Here is a 23,229-nt window from a genome sequence, read left to right as displayed (position 1 = left end):
ACAGTGCAGCACCTTATTTCCATTCAGCATGCACGGGCCTGGTGCCTCATCACTTTCTGTCCATGCATTATTATTGGCTGTGGAAGAACAGATTGCCTCATCACCTCCTCTGCCAGTGTGTTATCAATGGCAATTTGGGAATGGATTGCCTCATCAAGGTAGTTTCAACATGGGCTTTTCTGCATGGTCTCAGGAAGAGGCCATACATTATGCATGTATAGTATACAATATATACAGATATTTACTGCACACATGATGGCATCGTGAAGATAGATAGATAGATAGATAGATAGATAGATAGATAGATGACCGATTAACCTGTAAAGCATCACCAAACTTGCATTAAGGATAGAGTAATGTGTAATAAATAAAATTAAGGAAACAAATGCAACAGTAAATAAGTTGATTATGTTGGACTGGATTTTTTGGGGGTATACAAATATTTGTCAGAGGCAAAGGAGCTCGGAGGTTTGAAATAATTGGTCAAGTTAAACAGCAGGATGGCATACTGCCTGCAGCCCATGGCTAGTCTGAACTTGGAAGATCTGCACATACATGCATGCCACTTACCTTGAGTCTAAGAGCGTAACATCACTGCAGAGCTGGTAGGATTTTGAGTAAAGCACCTACTCGGCCAATCCGATGCTGTTTCATGATTGCCGGATCAGGATCTACTTTTCCTCAAGCCGAGGTTGCATCCAGTTTCTGTGGCGAACATGAAAAACAAAAGCAGAGTCTATAAATACTGCTTTAAGAACATTGTCTACTCTGAGGTGGCCTTTTTCAGTAGCAAATGCTCTTTTTGCAGGAGTTACTTGCCTGGATGTTGCACTGTAAATGCTCAGTGAAAGAAGATGCTCCATTAGATGCTCAAATAACAAAAGGCAAACTTGGGAAAGCCTTAATTGCCCATGTGCAAACTTAGCCTTTGTTTTCTGCCAGCACCATGAAAGGACTTAATCTTTTTTTAGTTTTTATTAGTTTTAAGTGTGGATTTGGTAGTTTTGGCTCAATTTTTGCAGTTACAAAGTCATACAAATACATTATAAATGGGAAATGCAGCCTTCATTCCAGGAAACGGTACTGATTTTCTCCACAAGGGAGGCCAACATTATTTCATAAGTTCCTTGTAGTTGCTTTTTCACTTTACAATATTTTTTAATGTCTTGCTTCCGTGAGCTATGAGTTGTTCATAGTTACAGGAGGAAGAGCACAGCCGGGTAGCGGAGACGTTGAAGAAGGTATCATCTCTGGTTCAGCTTGCCTCTCACCCTCAATGAACCACACACATCTTTCCATCTCATGAGCACTTCTGCTCTCTCTCATCATTTCAGTCTCCGAATTAATTTTTGTCTGGCAACATTGCCAACACACAGAGAAGAGTGCTTTCTCGATCTGTGGGTTATGGATGAGGGCGACCGCTGTGTTGATGCTGGTAGGTATGATGATCATCAGTGGCATAACTATTGAGACAACTCTCTTGCAGGGACGTGATGATGCTTTTCTCTTCTCTGTCACTGTAAAGAAGATGCTCAAGAGGACAGGACGCAACTGCAATAGAAATACAAAGAGGTAGAAAGCTCACAGTGCAACTGGCCCCGTATTTGCTGCACCTAAAAGCCATGGTCACCCTGAGTGCTGCACGGTGCATGCACTCTTAACAGTGGCAGATGAATCACTATGATGGAAGGTGGACCAAACTTCTGCAGCTCCTCTTCTTGAGAAAACTCTTGCTTTACAGTAACTGTATTGTGTAAGAACCCAGCAGTTGGCTTGTTGAAGCCATGCTGTCTCCTGCTCAATAAAATCACTCCATGACAGCTTACTGTCACACTGACAAGCCATATGAGTCCAATGCCAAGGTGAACTCTGCCAGCATTGACCACTCTGACACAGTGGATGCCATGACAAATGAATATGCTCGGCTCCACTGTCAGTAAAGTCAGGGTCATCTCGTAGATGAGAAACAAAGAACACATTATTCCTAACTGTGCTATGCACCAGTATCCATACATCTGATTTTGCGTGCTGACCACAGATTTCATCGCAACAACAGCAGTTAAAAAACTTATCCCATTGCCGCAGGCTGATAAGTCCTTCAGCATTATGTTTTGTGGCTGCCATAACAGCTGCTTGTATCTCACTATAAGAAAAAAAGAGATCCACTCGCTACAGATGAAAGAAGGACAAGGCCAAGAAACAAAACAAGACAAACAGTCAGAGAAATTTTCTCTGGAGACAAAAAGTTCAGGGAAAGACAGTCAGATATTGGCACTACATACTGATTCCTGTTGTCTGTGGTTTTCATGTTAACTGTTAATTGTTTAGAGAGAGAGCTGACTGTACCATTCAGATTAGAGAAATTCATTCTTACTGGACCTACTGAGCCGATATACTTTGAACCACTATTCATTTCTGAAGAAAAGGGCCTTTGCCATTAGATAGCGCTAATGTCTCTATGGCAACAATTCAATTCAAACGCTCAAAAATTATGTCACCAGTCAGCAGGTAATGTGCATGTGTCAGATACACAATGACTGTAAAGTTTTAAATTATTTTCGCAAGTCTATGTTTTAGCAGTTTCACTATTTGCTGCCTGATTATTTGAACCTTCATGTGCACAATCTATAAGACCATCCATCATTTCTTGTGGCTCTGCATTAAAATGGTGCTGGAATGAAACACTTTAATGATGCCTGGCAAGCACTGAGGGACACCAAAAAAAAAACACGAAAATGAAAATGCAGGACAGAGGGATAACATAGTAGTTCTGAGGTGTACACTAGAAGCATGTGTCACTCCACCAGTATTAAGATGACACTTTATTCAAGAAAATATTCAATACTGGACTTCATGACTGAAAGGGGAATATTTTTCCCCAGGCATCCTATTTTTTTTTACCATTAGGGGGCAGTATTGATAATAAAATCAAAGACGTTTTGCAAACACAATGGACTTTTTTTTATCTTTTAGAATTTTTTTTTCTTTCAGAGCACAGGCTCAAAAGATTTTTGGCATTTTGTCTGTGTGTGTGTGTGTGTGTGTGTATGCGTGCATGTGTTAGTGTGTGTGTGTTTGAGCTAGTGAGCTACTGATAGACCAACAGACTTCAGCTTGTGGCCTTCATCAGACTCATCCTGAATAATTAATCATATGCCAATGCTGAATCAGTTTTATGCTATGAGGGGACAACAAAAGCACTGGTAATGAATATAAGGTTAGAAAAAACAACATTTACCTGGTTTAATGTGACTTCTGGTATAGGCCGCACTCACTTCCGTTCTTCTGTCCAAATACAGATACAGATAATTATGTTGAGATAATGATGTCTCTGCACTCCCCTACTGTATACTGCGGTGCATAGATGCAATGCCTTATATGTAAGAAACAGATGTTAAACTGGAACCCTAACCTTTACTGGAAACCAGTCTAAGTCTAAATTTCTGTGTAATGTGTATGTTTAGTGCTACGTTAAGGTTGTAGGTTCCAGTGCTGCAACTAACAATTATTTTCATTAGTGACTAATCTGTGTATGATTCTCTTGATTAATCAATTTGTTTTTTGGTGTATAATATTTCAGAAAATGGTGAAAAATGTTGATCGCAATTCTCAAACCTCATGTTTTGTAACAGTCCATAACCAAAAGATATTTGGTTCATTGTCACTGAGGACTAAAGAAATCAAAAATGATTCACATTTGAAATTTTCTTCTCAAAAATGAAACAAAACAATTAATTAGTTATCCAAACAGTTGCCAATTAATTTAACAGTTTATCAGCTAATCAATTATTCAACTACTTGTTGCCGCTTTAGTAGGTTCAGTCTTAGTCAAATGTCCCACTGCAGAGTTTTGAACTGGAGCAATCCAAGGCAAACTGATTCAGTCACATGGACAAGCTGTTATGCAACAGCCTGAACACAATATGTCACAAAGGCATGAATTATCCCTTCAGTGCAAATATACAAGATAAAAAAAGAAGTTACCTCTGCAATATTCCTCAGCTGGGGATTTTTTCTGACAATGACTCCTCAGTTTTTCATTACAACATCAAATGTGTGTGCTTTCCAAAGACATTGGTTGGCCAAATACACAAGCTATGACTTTCTTCTGCCTGCCATCTCTGCCTGCCTGGCCTCTTCTGTCACCCGGTCTGTTCCTCTGTGAGGAAAGCACATGGAGCAGAAATATGTCACCTCTGCAGACACCTCCTCCATGTCCAGGAGTGTGTTCAACAGTGATCCTCACATGGCACTATACTTCTTTGACCTCATTACCTGGTCGCCTGTGCCTCCTCTGCCTCCCTGGTCACCCTGCCTGCTACTGTCTCCTTCTCGGATCAGATGGAAAAGCAAAACATGACAGAAGCACACTCACTATAGATGGACAACATTCAGCTTCAGCATGGTGAGCCTCAAGACGCATCATCTCATGACCTATCAGTCTTTTCAAATGTTTGAAAGACAGATTTCATGTCAACATGTTACAACCATAAATGCAATGTAACTGCATATAGCACGCTTCCACATCAATACTTTAGTGCAGGCAGAAGACAAATGTGCATGGTGCAGAAGTTGAATATGCTGTGAGTCACCTGTGCAGTGTTAAAACAATTGTTCATGTGAACATACTGAATGTCTGTCTGTAACGTGCTGTTTGTCTGCCCCCTTGTGGTGCCTTTGGACTTCACATGGCACTTGGAGTGAGCATCATTCAGAAACACCTGCTTGTCTCCTGAGCGGGTACAGCTGCTGCTTATTCCTGTCACTTATTTAATAGTACATAAAGCTGCACAAGGTGAAGCAACAGGTTCAACTGAAACGGCTTAGTTTGTTAATATATGGAATTAAAGTGCAAGATTACACATCTGTCAAGATTAAATTTAAGCCATATTTGAGTTAAGTAGCTACTTTGCTGTTTTCAGTGAGGACACAGTTGGACTACCTCTGAATGTGTTTTGGACTTTGACTTTTTTTTTTTACTACACCACGCTCAGATTATAAAATTAGATGCTAATTAACTGTTTTTAAGTTGATTAAACTTCATCTTCGAGTGTCTATTATTGTTCCTGACCTTATAACAACAACAAAAAACAAGTTTAGATATATAAATAAATAAAAACACCCACGTTGATGCATTAAATGTTATGATACAACCGTTTGGGTGCCTAAAAGTTGATCTTTTTTTTTTTTTTTTTCATTGAGGCGATGTTCGTTTCCATCTAAAGGAAGGGCTTTTGTGTTTTTCAAAGCATGCTAACATTTCCACCACAAAACACTGACCACAACTTGCTCCAAGACATACCAAAAATCTAAGTAGAGTGGCTATAACTCACCAACTGTGACTTTCTTGGTCGTTTTGAATATTGCCTGTTGCCTACTTCTAAATTTGCATCACACTAAAGCTATAAACACTTGCAATTGTACCACAACCACTTGGCATTGAGTTTTACGCATAGCCTAAATCCCTGTTAGCTAGCTGTCATTTCGCCGAGTGTTTACTAAATAAATGTTTGCTTAATAAATACTAAATACACAAACTAGTCGTGAAGTTGAACTTGGTAATAACTTATTTAAATATACCCACCTTAAGCAGCAGGTGTCACCTAGTAGTTACTTTAAACACTGTAATAATGGACTTGCTGAATTATATAGCGTTAACTGGTAAATCTACATCAGTGCGAGTTTGTTAACTTTGGCTTTTTGTGAACTACCGAGTTTCCCCTCACTGTAAATTAAGTTAGTGTTGCACTGCATGAACATGACACTGAACATTAATGTCTATCCTCACAATACATAGTAATACATACCTCTCAAAAACATAACTTGTTTGCCACCAACAATATTAATTGCTTATTTTAGCCGTCGTGAAGTTGGCGATGTTGTAGTGACTTCCGTGTTTACCTTGTTTATGATTTCCAACAACAGATTTACACAATAAAAGGTCTGAGAAGTGCCACTCATTTAGTTATTAGTTATTTTAAAACCTTAATAGTACTAAGAACTTAATTACTATGGCCTCTACAAAGCTGTTCAAATATCTTAAGTTAATATAAATTCATATAAACTGCATCCTGATCACTCTATAATAAATATTCTATTTGTATTAGAGATCAGTGATCAGGACCTATGTATTGTAATACTTCCACGAGCAAATCAAGAACACTGGTATTGATTTGCTGGTGGCAGATAGAAGGTGAAACTGTAGTCAAAGCTGTGATAGACATTTTTTCAGTATGATTTATGAAGAGTAGGTGCAGCCCTTTCTTCCCTGGTTCCTTCACAGTCTTAGTGGTTCTTAACACAATCATAGGATCACAGCAACTTGTCAGTCATCAAGACTGCATAGCTTTCGCTAACAAAAAAAAAAAAAAAAAAATCCACCACCAAGACTCATTTTCTCATTTATTTAGCCTTTACTTTAAATACAGCGACTGAAATTTATTTGAATTAAATAAAATCTCATACATTTCACAGCTATAAGGGCCTACATAGTAAGCAAAAAGCAAACAGTCTGTTCTTTGTCCATGTGCAGAACTACACCACAGGGTAGTTCAAGATGCTCGGCCATTGTCTTGGTGAGGGAGGGGTACAGCTGGTGGGAAGAGGAGGAGTGATCATGGTGACGTCCCAAAAAGACAGGCTGATGTTTAAAATTAAAAAAAAAAAAAAAAAAATGAGGTCCTCAGTTTGTGTGGCTTCAGTGAGCACCTTCACATGCTGAATTGAAGCGTTTCATTCCAGAATTAGACATCCGACATTTCAAAAATCTGACCGCGACTCTTCAAATCACTGATGGCAAAACATTAAACCAAACTGCTGTTCTTTTTAAAGGATGGCAGGTAGCGGAAGTTGTCTGTTGATGTAATGGACACGCTCAGAGAGTGGATCAACTATATTTTAAGAGATGCTGAATGAGAAACTTCACGTAATGCCATTTTGCAAAGTGGACATTTAACTTTTGGGATAGAACTCTTCAATTACTGCCATGATCTATTCAGTGAAAACGTCTTTTGGGGAAAGCTTCCTGGCTGTGGCAGTCCCGCCAGGAGTTTGGCTCCAAGTCCATCTCTCCTCTCTCTCTTGCCAGATTTACGATGGCTGTCCCGGACTTAAGACAGCACAGCCTGGGAGTGCCTCACACCCACCAGGTTGTCCGCGCTCAGGGACCTCCTCATCGCCGATTTACTCAGGTCCTTGTACTTGTCCTCACACAGCCTGGAGATGGCCTAGAAACAACATCATAAACACAACACCGTTAGTGCCGCTGCTGCTGTTTGAGCCTTTGCAATTATAGGCATGAGAGCATTTAGCACCACATCAACACCGAGCATCACAACGCCTGGGCTGAACATGTCATTTATATCCACATGCTCTCAGGGTGTGATTGTATTTTCTTAATTGTAATGAAATGTGCAAACAGCAAAGCAAAAATGTGTGTGTCGAGGTCAAATGACTCATTTCATTCCCATCAGCAACTCCCATCATTGCAAAAATTAAGACAGCTCTCTGATAAATTACATAAAATCTACTCGTTGCCATGGGTAACAAGTCCAGATGTGAGCATTCAAATCCAAGTTGCATATGGGTTACATCAAACAGGATCCAATTTTACATTGCATATCCATATGGCCCCAGCTCCATCCAGCTTTTTTTTTTTTAGACCGATTACGAAACATGAGAGAAAAATAAAAACAGAAATGGGACATTTTCTTCCCGTCGGCTCACCTCCAGTTTCTGGGCCCGCTTGTTGCTGAGCGGCTCGAGGGGGAAGCTCAGGTTGTTGTCGTCGGCCAGCGAGCGCAGGTCAAAGTAGTACTTGGCATAGACGCTGGCCGGGACGTTGATGTTGAACTGGAGCAGCTCCAGGAAGTGACGCTCCATCTCATTCCTGTTCAAGTGTTAATAATAGGTCTTAACAGTCTATAAATTTAAACAAGATGACAGCAATAAGAGCATAGATCAATGTAAAGAATGAAGAGCTGCACCAAAAAAAATCAACATCAATATTACTTTTTGCTATACTGTTCTGATTCTTTAACCCTTTGTATTGATATGTATCATTCATGTGCTTCATTTTCATGTTACACATCTGCATTTAATAAAAAAAAAAGGGGGAATTTTGAATTGACATGTTTTGAGTCAGTGTGTCATCTGATTTAACATATGTTGTACATTTTATTAATCAAGTATTTTATTAAACGAGTAAGTATGCTTTGTGCCGTTTACTAAAATCCCATTATGTTACATGATTTCTGTGTAATTCATCTCACCTCCATTTGGGTCGGCCAATATGCAAGGCTGCCTGCTTCAGCTTTAAGCATTGGCCACGGTCCAAAACTCAATGTCTCAGGGTTCAGAAGTACACACATTACATGGAGGGCTATGGGACACTCACATGTCCTCCACGGTTATATCTTTGAGGATCTGGCAGTAGTCGACGTTCCACACGGCCTGGTCGTCCCAGACCTTGGAGGCCAGCAGAATGGCACCGAGAACGATGCGCTTCCAGTTACAGGGACAGATGTCCATTTCGGCGTAGGTCAGCAGCCTCTCCAGGTACACCTAACACAACGAACACAGGTTCATGGAATGAACTCAGTCCAAAACAAACTATCATTCAAGTCCAGTTTCATTCTAGGTTTTAACAGATACGTGGATTTCTATAAATTATTCTCAAACAATGTTTATTACATAATTTCATGTTTATCGCTATTTATAGTAAAATTTGTTGGTGGACATGCTGCTTCTCTAATGACACTGACTCCACCTTTAGCATGCCACAAGGAATCTGCCTGTGCTCACCAAAACCGAGATGACAAGCTATCAGCTCGGTTTTGTCATGCTACATCAAACTAACCCTTAAAGGAAAATGCCCACCTATTTTTAAATTTGTGCTAGTTTATTTAGGTTACATCTGCTGCTTACTAATTCTTAGAGTTATAGGCATACTGTCCTCTGTGGTTTTAGTTGTCTGATTGAGTTCTCCTGCCATTGATTTTCATCTGGTATGAAAATGTCTTGAAAAATGCCTGACTAACGTAATCTATTGCGGGAAACATACTGCCTTCATTGTTTTGATGTTTTTTTAAGACTGGCACAGTCCTTTAACGGGTCACAGATTTGATAATCTCACCAGGGTGACGATGGCGCATTCGGCGGTGAGCTGGGCCGAGCTGAAGAGCGTTCGGACGAAGCGGTAGATGAGTTTGTGTTCTGGGTCCACGACCGAGTAATCGTCTGGAACCTTCTCTCTCTGTTGGGGAAGGACGCGCCGCAGGTCAGTCAGGACAGTGAATGCATAATACAGCCAAGTCGAGACAACAGGTAACAGCTTCTTTTAGCTGAAGAACTCTTACCGACAATGGATGCATCTTCTCATCAAATATATCGAGAGAGCGGTTTGAATCTCTGGGGGAGAATAACACAAGTCAATATTAAAGGTGCATTAAGTATAAATTTTACTGGCCTATGACACAAGAAACCTGTTGATGTTGCTGCATTTCCTATGGCTCCCATTAGAGCTCAATAAAAGTGATAGATGCCATCATTAGTTTCCAAACACTATTAAATCAAGGATGTCCAAACAGAAACGCATTACATTACTGATCTCCATTTGCCATTTGTCCAAGGACCAATTTGGGAAGATTGTTTTAAAGATGTTTTTTAATTTATCAACACTTCAGTGCCCATGGTTCATCAACTCCTCCCCTGATGTGAGAACGAGAGCTTCACCAGGAGTGTGCTGCTCCAAAATGATTGGAGTCGACAGAGACCAGAAAACAACACAATTTAAGCAGTTGCAATAAGTTGAAAATTTGTTTTGAGGGATGCACAGCAACACACATTTGTTTTGGTTTCAATTTTGACACTCATTTCAATCTCCTGGTATGCAAAATAGTGGAACTATTTTTACAGCAGCTGAAAAAAAAATTTAAGGAGTTAATGAACCAAACTTGATGGATGTATTATACTTGCATAGGCCAACAAACACCGTATGTGTAAATCATTCAAAAATAAAAGAACACATTAATCATTTATCGAATTGAAAATGTTTTGTGCTACATTTTTCTGTGTTTTAACAACTGGGGACATTTTTGTTTTAACACAATTTGAGGTGATCAGCCAAAAAAATTTGGGGATCTCCTGCCCAAGAAATCTCAAACATTACCTACCTGTTCTTAATGTGATAGTATATGGCCAATGTGACACTGAGAGAGAGAGACAGACAGACAGAAAGACAGACAGACAGACAGTGAAACTCTTCTTGTGATAAAGTCATTCTTCTGTATGGAAGGACTACAATGTTACCCACCCTTTAGTTGTTAATGACTGTAATGTTACCCACTGATAGAAATGCCAAAAATGTTACATGTAAGGGTGAAGGGATCATGCCATTTTGAATTTCATTTGCAAGTGAGCAGAGAACCAGCCAGCAAGCAGTCCCAATAACTTTAAATTAAATTTCTAATATCGTCCAAAAGATATTTTAGCATATCGATCACTTTGTACCACTCAACATGACTGCTGAATTAAAACACACATTGAAATTCAAAATATCCAGCTATTGAGGTTACTTACCATTTGACTGTGCTCTTTAGGTTGGGCTGGCTGACTGTGCTATCATCGATGAATATTGTAGAGCAGGAACTGTACTTTTTTGTCAGCAGGCCCAGGGACATCTAGTGGAGAAGACATTATGGGTTAGAGGTTAAGGTTGAAAAAAATTAAAGTATTATTAAAACTGCAACATGGCCAAGTGCAAAATCCAAATTTTTTTGATAAATAAAATGTGGTGTTCTAAATGAAGTATTGTGGCGCTACAGAGATGATCTGGCCTCCAAATCATATTATCCAAACAGAAACAATCAAATCATCATGATTTCAATAGTTTTTTCCCAAAGAAAATGAAGATTATGATGCAAAAATTACCATCTCCACCAAAATCATAAGTCATTTCGCAATCACAGCGTCTGTCAAAGTGAGGTAGTAAGACATTGCTTCAACAACTTCTGTCAAGGTGCCCTTCAACAAGGCACCTAAAGGACCAATCCCCCTAATCCCCTTTTTAAAATTTTTCTAAGCCTATCAAAAAAAACCCATCTATTACTGGATGTTCCTTGCATTTCTGGGTCTACTTTCTTGCTGGTTGGTGTATTTTTTTTTTAAATTCCTGCAGGTGAACAGCCAAACGCAGACGATGTGACACTGCGTCAGGATGTTTCCGGCACAGCTACAATGCAGTTTGATGGCAGGGAAAAACTTTCATCTATCTAACGCATGAAGTAAGTGTGAGGTGTCGGTGTCAGAATGAAAGAGCAAGGGTTTCTTTCTTGCCTCACTGTTTTGCATTGATGCTCAACAATCACACAGGGACAAATCCATCATAGTAGAGGCAGAGAGACTAATTTCTGCACAGACAGTATAGCCTCAGTAAACCATGTGACTCACTTTCTCTTAACTGTAAAAACTGGCTTTTTTTGCTGTTACTATGCTACACTATGAGTATTGCTCCCTCCACCTACATGAATGAATGTGACATTTTCTGTCCATTTTCTGGCTGGCATTTACGGAGATGCAGGAAATCTCTAAATGAGGCAGGAGTGGATTAGGCTGATTCAAGGAAACTGGGTGCACTGACAATGTAAATTACAACACTTGGTCGTAAAATAAGTCCTCGAACTGCTTCGGTCAAGCTGCTCAGTGGCTTACAGTCGAAGGAAGGAACTAAATAAATCTGTAGCAGCAGAGTGCTGAAAAAGAGCAGTCAACTTACCTTGGATTAATTAAAAAAAAGCAGAATTATGTCACAAATCCCTATCAGTAGAATGTAGACTTGTTACTTACATGATTCAGGTAATTGCTTTTCCTTTTCTCACGGACTAAATTAGAGAAAAAAAGAGATTCACATTAAGATGGGCATAAAAATAAATAGGAAAAGAAAACATTGCAATGATGGGATCTTTACAGAGAAATACAGACCATCTGTCTGGGACTTGTTGAGGAACAGGGTGCTGGCTCTGGGATGGTCAGATGGGTTGGCTTCCTGGGCCAGTTCTGGAGGAGAAAAATAAGAAAGAAATGAGGGCAAGAAATGTTTTTTTTTTTTTTTTTTTTTTTTAAGCACTACAGAGAATTCTAAATGCCACTGTGCTGTGTTTGTTTCACCACCCACCATCGGGGAGCTCCCTGTCGCTGATGTGCTGCAGGTAGGTCCCAGTGTCCTCACTCACGTCCTCGGTGGTGGTGATGGGACATTCCTCCAGCTCCACCTCCCTCCTGTGGATCTTGGGACTCTCTCCGGGAGAGATGCAGCATGACACCGAGCCTCCCATTGCCTACGACCTACAACAGTCCTGCAGCCAGCTACACTGTTTCCCATACAACTGAGGGAGGGATTCACTCTCTGCTCTGACTGACACTCAAACTCTGCTGCAGGGAGTCTGCAGCTTTCACCAAGGCAAACGTAAAGGCTTTTGATTAGCAGTTAGTTTAGGGCAAAACTAAACCTGGAAGGCAAATCAAAGTAGATCTGTCTGATTGTAGTTGGTGTGAGCAGCCTGTTAGACAAAGAACATGATTTTTACACCTCTGATAGTGCATTAGAGACCTCAGCTCTATTAGAATTTAAATTAAATCAAGACCGGTTAAGGCTTTTAGGACCAGCAGTCCTCCTGCGAGTGAAAAATCTGACTTTGGGATGGGATTTGTCTAATGATAGCCAACCAGACTGGATATCTGCGGTACAGTCAGGACAGCTGACATATTGAGGGCGTGTGCGCAGCATAGTATTGGCGCACTTGATTTAGAAAGAAATGATTTTGACAGCCGAGTCTGGACTGAGAATAACGACGATCAGCTCATTTTACGGGGTGGTAACCAGCAACAGAAAGTCACAGGCTTCCCAGTCTTCTTCCATGGCTAGCCGGCTAACGCTAGCTTCCGCAGCCTCGGTCCTTTGGCTTTGGCTCCAGCGGCATGGATCAATCCATAGGCACTGCAGCTGAACTCCCCGCTCCGCTCAAAAGCCTTTCACAACCCGCGTACTGTCATGCAAGCCCCGCTGAATGAAAAACACCTAAAAAGAGTTAAATCAGCACGAATGTAGCGGCGATGTGGTTTTTGGAGAGGATAGCTTTCATCTCATCGCATTTTGCAGAAGACGCGTCCTGGACGTCAAGCAAGCAGGAGCGGTTCAGAGGTGACTTCCGGTTGCGTTGTTTAAAAATTAAATGTCCCATTTGAAATAAAGCTGTACACCTAAAGTAGACCAAAGTTCAACGCTGCAATGGGGTGCAATAAAGGTGAGATGCGCACAACACACCAATTATGAATAAAGCATTGCGGTGCCATAGGGATGCCAACAAATCATATATGTACTCCAGATGTAAGGCAACATGCTTGTTTGGTACAGACCCTAGCAAAAATGATATCATCATCATTTCAATATTTTTTTTTCAGTGATAACCAAGTTTAAAAAAAAAAAATACCATTGCCATTAAAATCGTGACTCATGTTGCAATCTGTCAAAATAATTTCAGTATGATTTTTTGCATATCGCCTTATTCCAGAATATTTTTTGACTGTTTACTCAAATATGTCAGACTTTAGAATCTTGGATTTATGTTTCTTGATAGGATAATGACTTACAAAAAAATGTGTGTGTGTCACAAGTGAGTTATTATTGCTATTATTCGTAGAAGTGCATTTCTGAACTTTTATTTTGAAGCCGAGATCCACACGCCTGAAAGGATATGGCTGTCGCTGCATGTCGACAACTTGACAAGTGGACATTACAACCTATAGCTCTCGTCTGCAGGTTTCGCCCGCCTCCGTTGTGAAGACACCCTTTTCAAGACCCGCCCAACCCAGACCGGACTTTCCCATTGGCCAGTCGTTGCCTATGGGGTTACGTGATTGGTCGAAATCGCTATTTGACACGTGTCATAACAGGGATGTGTATGTTTTATAGTATACGGTAGCCTGAATGAGCTTTAATGAATGAACTCTGCATAGGAAGTGAAAGTGTCGCTCCTCCGTGCTGTTGTGTTGTGGAAAACAAACGCACGCGTTGATTAGCTCCGAGGCGGCTATCTCGTTTGGTGCTACGCGTGACCACCGGGACACACCGTTTAAAATGTGAATGAAAGTTACGGTAGTTTTGTGTCTTTTTTTTAGTTTTTTCTTCTGTTTTACACCATGGCGCTTGTTCCGTATACCAACAACTCCTTACCTGTGCTTGCCAAATTCCACAATTCATCGGCGCAGTTTAATTTTGCCAACCACCAGCTCCGTCTCGCCCAGGACTGGAAAAAGCTCGGGGTAGCAGCAGTTGTGTGGGATGCAGTAAGTGAGCACCGGCTGCATTATAACACCAAACATATTCTTAAGTATTACTGTCCATCATATTTATGCCTGCCGTGTCACAGGCGGTTGTCATGTGCATGTACCTGGAGCTGGGCCAGGTGGAGCTGAAGGGGAAGGTGGCCATTGAACTGGGAGCTGGCACAGGGCTGGTGGGCATCGTGGCAGCCCTGCTAGGTGAGTGTGATAAACAAACCATTCATGTTTATGGGTTTATCCCTGTCATTTTTACCGGATTTGTTAAGACAAAAACCCAGGATTGTCTTGGGAGCACCTAAATATTTAAATTCACGTTTGCCTCAACTTCTTAAGCTCCCTGAAACCTACAATTAACATTTCACATTCCGATTCTATTTTAAATGATTTAAAAACTAAATAAGCAGGGATGGGATGATTAATTGACACTCAATACATTGCAATGCAACAATGTGACAATACTTAGTTGGTGGAAAAATTAAAATTGAAATTAAATAAAATATTTAATTAGCTGCAGTTTATTCTGTTGTTGTAATAACAAGTGAGACTGCACACCCATCACAAATTCAGTCTTTTCATAGCATGTATATTATGTTGTCTTTGTTCATATTACCAAATGAACAATGCTGTTGTTGATTTCCACTGTTCAAAGATTAAAATTATGGGGGAAAGACTGACTCAAATTTTTCAAAATGTAATCCCACGGAAAGCATCAGCTACCGGTGACTTCAGTCTGAAAATATCACTATCAGCACTGGCCTTCAAAAACCTAGGCCACTTTTCCCTGCAGCAGCCACTTGTGTCAAATTCCTAGCCCCGACTTCCCTTTCAGGTGCCACAGTCACCATCACTGACAGAGAGCCAACCCTGCAGCTCCTCTCTGCCAATGTGAAGGCCAACCTGCCTGCAGACCGCCAGGGATCAGTTTTGGTGTCTGAGCTGACCTGGGGTGAAGGTCTTGAACATTACCCGGCGGGGGGATTTGATCTCGTTTTGGGAGCGGACATTGTTTACCTGGAGGACACCTTTGTGCCACTGCTGCGTACTATGGAGCACCTGTGTTCGGACACTACTGTGGTGCTGCTGGCCTGCAAGATCCGCTACGATCGAGACAACAGTTTCTTGAGCATGCTGAAGCAGCGGTTCAGAGTTGAAGAAGTGCACTATGAGAGTCAGAGGGACATTCATATCTATAAAGCTGTCAAACTTCCATCGAGGAGGGACTTGTAAGCATGAGAACCGACTCAAACTTCCAGCCCTAAGTGGATTAAGACAACTTTCCTCTACTGCCTGTGTTTTTCCTGCTACAACAGCTTTTTGTGGTTGTCTGTAACAACAGATATGCATTAAAAAGCAAATACCTCTCGTCACACAGAGATTACCAGAAACACATTTATTAACAGCTGCCAAAAATGTAATATCTGAAGAGATAGCTCTAATATGATTTACTGTTTCATACAAGGTGATGCTGACATGTAGAAATACAATGAATACAAAATTAATGAAAATAGCAATGTCTTTAAAAAAAAAAAAAAAAAAAAAGCATACTATGACATGACTATAATATCTAAATAATACAATATGGCATTCCTGTATCAAATCAAGACTCTGAATTTCCATTTTTGTTCACTGTGCTGTCAGTCTGTCGATTTGAATTGGTAGCACTTTACACTCCTTTTTGGGGGGTATTTGCTAGGTGCAACAGAGCAGCATTGGCAAGATTTGATGCTTCTAGTCACTCCACGGCCATTGGTAACATCAATGTATCAAATGCATAGTGACATAAAGATCATTAGGCGACAAAACCACTTTGACATTTTGTAATTCATCATTACTGGTTTAAATTGTTCTCTTCAAGTAAAATCTTTGAGGCGTTAGACCTTAAGAGGAAAAGTGCAGCCAAGGACTTTTGCATGTTGCCAAGATTAGGTGAAATGAAGGATTTATATATGCAAGGAAAGTGCATGTGTCACTTTGCAATTCTGTAAGCAGATTTTGTAGACAGCCTCAGAAAAATAATGCCTTTACTCACAGCGGCAGAGTTGTTTTCTCTGTTTACCTTTCCCAACAAAAATGCAGGGAAATTAAGTTTTCAAAATCAGCATGAATAAAATGCCACACATGATTGGATATTTAGTCATGATGGTGTGTCTCCAAAATTTGTTTAGAGATCTGCAGCAAAATATAGTTTCTTTCATTGCATATCATGTCGTAAGAAAGTGGGGAAGAGAAGACACATCAGAGACCTCAACATTATTTGAAGAGTTCCTTTTCAAAATGCACTGTGAATGATTTTTAACACTTCCTAAAACAGAGGATTCAGTCTCTCATTCAAGGACATACTATATGTTCTCTACTCTTAGCAATGCCATACAATAGTTTGGTTCTTTTTTTTTTTTTTTTTTGCCATCTATTATCTTGGAGAGTGTGTGTCAGTTTTTGGTGGACACTTCATTTTGGAACAAAGTTCTTCCCTTAATGCCACATGGATCCAAAGCATACAACAGCCATTGAGCCTCCAGTCAAACAGTATAACATAAAAACACAGGCAAGGCAGAGACAGTTCAAAGATACTGAATCTCATGGTGAGCAAATCCCACCATTGTCTTTGTAGTCTCTAGAAACCCACGTTACTAATCGTTTTTAAAGCTACATTTAACATGAAAACCATTTTTACACCCCAACATAATGGTTAGCTTTTTTTTTTTTGTTCACGTCTCATCAAGGCTGGTAAATAAAAAAATAAAAATAAAAAAAGCTGAATGGCATTATCAAAGCAGAAAACCTAACATGATCAACCAAAACAGTTCATAGCATTAGTAACAGGCGTTAATGCAGTAGCGCAGTCACAATTACAAACGTTGCACACGAAGGTGACCCCTCCAAACGATCTACGAGTCTTGGGGAGGTTAAAACTTTAAAAAAGTTCCATACATTGGCGTTACTGGTAGTGGTGGTGACAGCAGTTCCCTGTGGCTGGTGATGTTGCCGAGTGTTTCCAGGCACCAGTGACTGGAAAACGTCACAGCGGTGGGAAAAAAAAATACAAGACAACCCTTGAACGTAGGTCCTGTCACTTCACCACAAGAACCCTGTGTAGCTGACGAACTCTCCTCCGAAAGGAAAATTACTCAGCCGCTCTAAACATCGCTGCACCCTGTCATGACAAACTGAGGGAGACAGAATTAGGCTTTCAAATTACTGAAAGGGGGGCGGGGGCGTTTCTTGTATTCCTGGTTAAGTCATTTTACAGACGTTTTAACGGTTTTTAAAAAGAAAACGATAGAAAAAAGGGGGAGTGGTGTCCAGATGCATGGCTCTGTGCTGAGTCTCTGTACATGGGGACAGGCGGGCTCCTCTCGGGACCCCTGGCAGGCGTTAGGTGACGTTTCTACTCTGATTTGTGGCAGTACAAGTCTTTGAGGGCTTTCAGTTCCTCGATGAGGGTTTTGTTCTGGTTTTCCAGCACGGCCACGCGGTTCTCCAGACACTTGACGTACTCCTTTTTCTTCCTGCGGCACTCTCTGGCTGCCTCCCTGTGTGGCAAACAGGCAAAGGGTGAATGTACTAAGATAAAAAGAAAGAAAGAAGGCATTCATCCACTGGCCACAGTCATTTAAAAAAGTGGAATCCTAAATTTAACACCCACTTTTACTCTCAGACAAGCTCAAATGCTTCTTAGAAAGGGCTTTGTTGGATACCTGACACATTAGCTCTTTGCATGTAACTGCTGCTTATTTCCCCACAGCATCATTACACTGAAAATTACCCTCTTTAGTTATTTAGTCTGTTTTACTCTGTGGGAGAACATAGTAGGAAAACAAATATGAAAAACAAGTAAATGGTTTGTTATATTGGGGTTGAGCATTTATTAAATGTCCCGGCTTTCTCTGTCTAGAATATACGTTTCAAAATCCCATGACGTTTCAGAAACTCCATGTCCTGCGGGAACCCAAGAGCTGTCCAAGTCAAGTGTGGTAACATAAGTAACTTTGCAAAGCATTTCAGTGGCTGTTGTTTTTCTGTGGCTTTACTTTGCAGTTGTATCCAATTGTTAACATGTTAAACTTTGCGTTGTTATCAAAAACAAACTTCAGTTTGGCTCAAAAAACATACCTGTTTTTCATGAGGCGCACCTCCCTTTTGCGTGTGACCTCCTCAGTGCCTCCTGTAGACAGGGCAGGGGAGGATGCCATCACCACCCCGGGAGCGATGGTGCTTGTGGGGGCCGTGCGGATCTGATAAGCCTGGACATCTCCAGAGGCAGCTGACGGATTAAGACACAGTATCTTTCACCAGACTGGCACTGAATTCATGAGAAACAGTGTAGGCTGCTCTCAAGTGCACAAAAAACTGCCATCTGGGCAACAGGCCTGTTTGTTTTTCTGATGCCCACAGGCTTTCCTAAGTGTAAACTTTCCAGTTTTTCACAACTCTATCATTTTTTCACTATGAAAATTTTAGTTCAGAGCTTAAATCCCTTTGGAGTTTAGGGAAGTAATATTTATGTGAGTGAACATCACATTTCACATCACATTTTTAATTCTTTCTCTCTGATTAAGTTTGTAGTGAATCACAATTTTTCTCAAATATTTATTCTGCTGTGGACCCTCAAGAGCAGCCTCAACAAGCCCTGGGGCTTCCTGGACCCAACTCTAAATTATTATTCTACCACAGCTAGATCACAATATGTGAAATGGAAGAGGGCCTACAGAAAATAATTTTACAGTATATGTCTTTTTTCTTATATCACAATGGAATAGTTTGCTCCACATGTGTTGAAAACATTTTGTGATTCCCACATCATTGGTATGATCAAATTCATTCCAGACTTTACAGATTTGGAAAGAATCCCTATGTTCCACACCTCATCATCATTTGCCATCTCTATTTTAGCAGATCATCAAAGTTCTGCTCCCACCTTGTACAACTACTTGGTTGCTGGGCACGAGGATCTGCTGCCCGTCACTGGTCTGGGCATACTGCAGGATGGTGGCACCGGGCTGGGCTGCAGCAGCGTTGGCCATTGTCAATGTCTGCAGACCCTGAACTCCGTCTGTACCGTTATTGGCCAGCTGGATGGCCCCGCCTTGAGTGATAGCAACTGCAGGGGGACAAGATTACAATAGTGTTAAAAAGCAAGGACTGTACTTGAATTCAAATCTCAAATTAAGTCTTGATTAAAAGTTCCCCTAAACAGTGTATCTCATTCAAATCACAGTTAGAAACAGCTTTACTGCCAGGTACAACTGGGATTTTGATTCCACAGATGAGTTTGCAATAAAACTCTGAGGCAGAATATATTCATGTGAACCATGAAAGAATCAATTTGACACTGGGGAATGGGACTGGGTGATTAGTGTGAGCTTGTGGTTTCAGAGTCTGACCTGTAACTATAATGTTACAGGTTTAATCCTTGCAGTTGTTAATGGGTGTTCATCAAATGCTGAAGACACTAAACACCAACCTGCTCTCTCACTGCAAGTCACTGCGCTTGAGAGCATCAGAATAAATCAGTGTTTCTCGCAGATTGCCAGTTTACATCTGTGCAGCCAGGAGGAGGGTTTACTGATGAATTGTCATTGACATTTCATTTAGTAAACCCAGTAACTTATTTTTCAGGCACTAAAGTCAATCTAGTATAAGCAAATGGCATTACAGCATAAGCTGACAATTATATATCTGGTTATAATCGAGGCTATGTTTCACACTGTCTCTTTATTCACTCTGTCAGTACAGACACAACATAGCTCGAAATAAGACGCACTGTGTTATAGCTGCAATACATTATGTTTATTGTTGCTTGCTAACATGCTTGGTGGCACTATATCTTGATCATTGAAAACTGCATCACTAAGAGCTGCTAGCTTCTTGCATCACAACACTAAAACAAAGCTTAATGAAGCTGGGTCACCCTGTATAGATTATTCCCAAATAGTGACACTGACGATCTATGGGAAACACTTAACATGTTAAGTACTTACTGTACTGGCCGCTGCTGGTCTGATAGATGGGTGTGGGCATGGTGACTGTGGTGATGGCGGGAGCTGAGTCATCCTCTGACTTTTCCTCCTCAATACGAGGGACCGCTGGGACATCTGATGATAGGTCGTTCAGGATCTTCCTGCATATGGGCACAACCACAAAAAAAATTAATTTAACTTTTGCTCATCTGGGAAAGGAATGTAGTGTGTGCATGCACCTGCTACACATTTCACTATTTGTAGACAAGAACAGTCAAGAGTTAAGTGTCACGCTCAAAGGCGCCTCAAAATTAGCAGCTGAGCGAGGGAAAAGTGCCACTCATGCTGTCCTTTCTCTAGCCTTAAGGCAACTGTCTTTGTTTCAGCTAATGCTTTTAGTTGCATTGAGTGAAATCTGGAGGTGAAATGAAATGGAGCTGTAGATCTATGAAAATTTCACAATATGCGCACAAGGAATTTCAGTTAGCTGGAGGGCCAGGGTTAAAAATATCACACATACCTGTAAGAAGGTCGTCTGGACAGGATCTCCCTCCTCTTCTGAGAATCTGTCACACTGTCTACAGACTCCTGAGAGTCCTCACTCTCAGCAACAGTTGAGATCTGGAATAGTAAACAAAGACCATTGCCATTCACTGTTTTATGCAATACAGCTAACTCACCAACAAAATATAGTAGAATTTATGTTCCCCAAATATGTAAATATCCTCCAGTAAAAAATAAATAAATAACACAACAAACACTGGCATGTCTGTCTACGATAATGTAACTAGCAGGACAATGGGGCTACATGGTTATAACTAAATTTATATCCATTAAAAAATGTCCTGATTTTGGGAACATTAGTATTGTATTGAGCATTACACATCTTTTATCTCTGACATTTTAAATGAAATCTTTCTGATGATTATTAATTCAGGAAGCTAAAGCTGTAATATACATTTGTATAATACAACAGTGAAAAGTCAGGAAAACATTAGATTTGCATGGATACTGCATGTCATAAAATCCTGGAAACTAAGCGTTGCCCAAGTGTTTCCCGCACCTGGACAGTTTGGACCTGCGGGGACTGGATGACAGAGGGCTGGGCGGCCTGGATCACTCCATGGACTTGGACTGTCTGACCGTTGGGTAACTGCACAAGGGTGACTGTGGGACCACTGGAGGACACCTGACCTGCAGCTATGGATGCCTGCAACCACCACAACACACATTTCTCAGTTTAAGCAACAACCATAACTCTTCTTTGCAACTTTTACTTAGCCAACATGTAAATCCAAGCACCATGGGTGTATACTTTGAGTATGATTATGCAGCTGATATTGTAAAGCATATGTTCAGTTGTAGTTTAGCACGTGTACCTGGGCCAGGGTGGCAATCTGCTGGGCCTCAGACTCGGAGACAGCTGTTTCACCACTTTGCTGTGTTTCTGCACCAGCTTCCATTGTCATTTAAATATCTGGAAAAAGTAAGAAACTGGTAATATGCTGTCCGTGGTTGGTGTTTGGCTATTTGTGTGAAATGGCAATATTTGACAGTGAGAATGATAAAAGGGGACATACACTGATGGTTTTCTGCATTTTCCCTCACTTCTGATTGATAGAGTAGGGGAGGGTGTGGCTTAGCACAGCAGGCTAGCATGTATCTGATTTATGAAACATCTGACTTTTATTATGGGAAATCTGTAATGTTGGTCAAAAGAAAAAAAAAAACGGAAGCTAACAATGTGTGGGGGTGATATCGTTTACATTTTCCTAATCTGCTTATTACAAAGTATGCTGCTACATTTTAGCAAAGGCTAGCAGTGGATATAAACGCAGAGGGCTAACTCTTACCCCTTGATTAGCTAAGGAGCTCTGGGTACAACGCGCTAGCAAGCTAAGCTGGCTAGCATGAGGTACATTCCCACTGCTAGCATGCTAGTCAGCTAAGAGGAATGCATTAGATATTAACCACTACAATTAAATTTTTTCCCCTCAAGCCTACGCTATTTTAACGTCTTGTTTTATAGCATCTCATAGCCTAGACTGGCGCTAGCTTGTGGTCTAACATGAGCCTTAATAGTAATGCACAGTGTGGTAGGCTGGTAGTGGTGAGCCTGTGTGGAGGGAAATGTCTGCATGCACTGCATGCCAGTTTTGTTTGCAACTAGGACATACACTTTCACTGGCTACTAGCTCTGTTTTTCCTAAACACCAACTTTACATGAATTAGCTGTGACTGCTAGTTGCTTCTGTACTGCAAGCTGGATCAAGGAAAAGAGGAAAATCCAAGCCCACTCCCATATTAAACCTAAGTCTCAGTAGAGTTGCAAGCCAGCCAGCCTTGCAGAGACTGACTCATTTTGTGAGCCTCTGCAACACCGCCGCCATGATCTCTTTGTTGGCTTTGTGCTAATATTAGCCTAAATAACTTCTCTGGGCAGCCATCTATCTCTTTAGCAAACATCGGATGCGTATCCTCTTACCAACACAGACTCGCTTCGTCACTCCCGGGTCTACGGAGCTCCACTTTTATTCAGACCGACACGTAAGAGACCGCGTCAGGCTACACCTCCGTCGCGTCACCGAGAACAACAACACGGAGAGGAGGACGAGGGAGACGACGACAGCGAAAATCAGCTATATCGACAGGACTCGATAGTTTACGGAAGGTGCCGGAAAAATACGAAGGCTGCCGAAGGAACGAGGGGCATTCCGGAAATGGCCGATGTGCCTGCGCACCAGTTGAACTGCGCATGCGTCGTGTGTAGTATGGGGCAGAGAAGTGTGGAGACTCCCGCTCCAGGGTTTCAAACGAAGAAGTGGTGGAGAAAGTTTCCAAATCCGTCACCGTAATGGAAAAAAAAAAAAAAACACTGTTATAGGTAAATATAAGTTTAAGTTTTAATAATAAGTTTTAGTTAAGTATA

At 41.0% G+C, this 23,229-nt stretch overlaps 3 protein-coding genes across 3 annotated transcripts; 1 reads left to right on the top strand and 2 right to left on the bottom strand.

Annotated features, from left to right (window-relative positions):
• Positions 1-6,388: 6,388 nt before the first annotated feature.
• Positions 6,389-13,203, bottom strand: LOC115374978 (cyclin-Y-like protein 1). The gene is made up of 10 exons (XM_030074185.1): positions 12,173-13,203; positions 11,980-12,054; positions 11,845-11,879; positions 10,579-10,679; positions 10,173-10,208; positions 9,357-9,408; positions 9,134-9,253; positions 8,396-8,562; positions 7,726-7,888; positions 6,389-7,226 (listed from the first exon to the last, which is right to left on the bottom strand). Exons 1-10 carry the CDS (start codon positions 12,330-12,332, stop codon positions 7,110-7,112), a joined length of 1,026 nt encoding a protein of 341 aa, XP_029930045.1. The 5' UTR covers positions 12,333-13,203; the 3' UTR covers positions 6,389-7,109.
• A 785-nt stretch (positions 13,204-13,988) lies between these two features.
• On the top strand, positions 13,989-15,909 carry mettl21a (methyltransferase 21A, HSPA lysine). Its single transcript, XM_030071168.1, has 3 exons — positions 13,989-14,343; positions 14,427-14,538; positions 15,170-15,909. Exons 1-3 carry the CDS (start codon positions 14,197-14,199, stop codon positions 15,565-15,567), a joined length of 657 nt encoding a protein of 218 aa, XP_029927028.1. The 5' UTR covers positions 13,989-14,196; the 3' UTR covers positions 15,568-15,909.
• A 775-nt stretch (positions 15,910-16,684) lies between these two features.
• Positions 16,685-22,948, bottom strand: LOC115372976 (cyclic AMP-responsive element-binding protein 1). The gene is made up of 8 exons (XM_030071155.1): positions 22,786-22,948; positions 21,680-21,777; positions 21,364-21,510; positions 20,821-20,921; positions 20,322-20,461; positions 19,259-19,441; positions 18,454-18,604; positions 16,685-17,873 (listed from the first exon to the last, which is right to left on the bottom strand). Exons 2-8 carry the CDS (start codon positions 21,767-21,769, stop codon positions 17,729-17,731), a joined length of 957 nt encoding a protein of 318 aa, XP_029927015.1. The 5' UTR covers positions 21,770-21,777; positions 22,786-22,948; the 3' UTR covers positions 16,685-17,728.
• Between the last annotated feature and the right edge of the window lie 281 nt (positions 22,949-23,229).

The sequence above is a fragment of the Myripristis murdjan genome, chromosome 2, assembly GCF_902150065.1.
Source record: "Myripristis murdjan chromosome 2, fMyrMur1.1, whole genome shotgun sequence".
NCBI classification, from domain to species: Eukaryota; Metazoa; Chordata; class Actinopteri; order Holocentriformes; family Holocentridae; genus Myripristis; species Myripristis murdjan.
The sequence above is the reverse complement of the archived record's forward strand: the minus strand, read 5'-3'. Positions and strand labels throughout refer to the sequence as shown.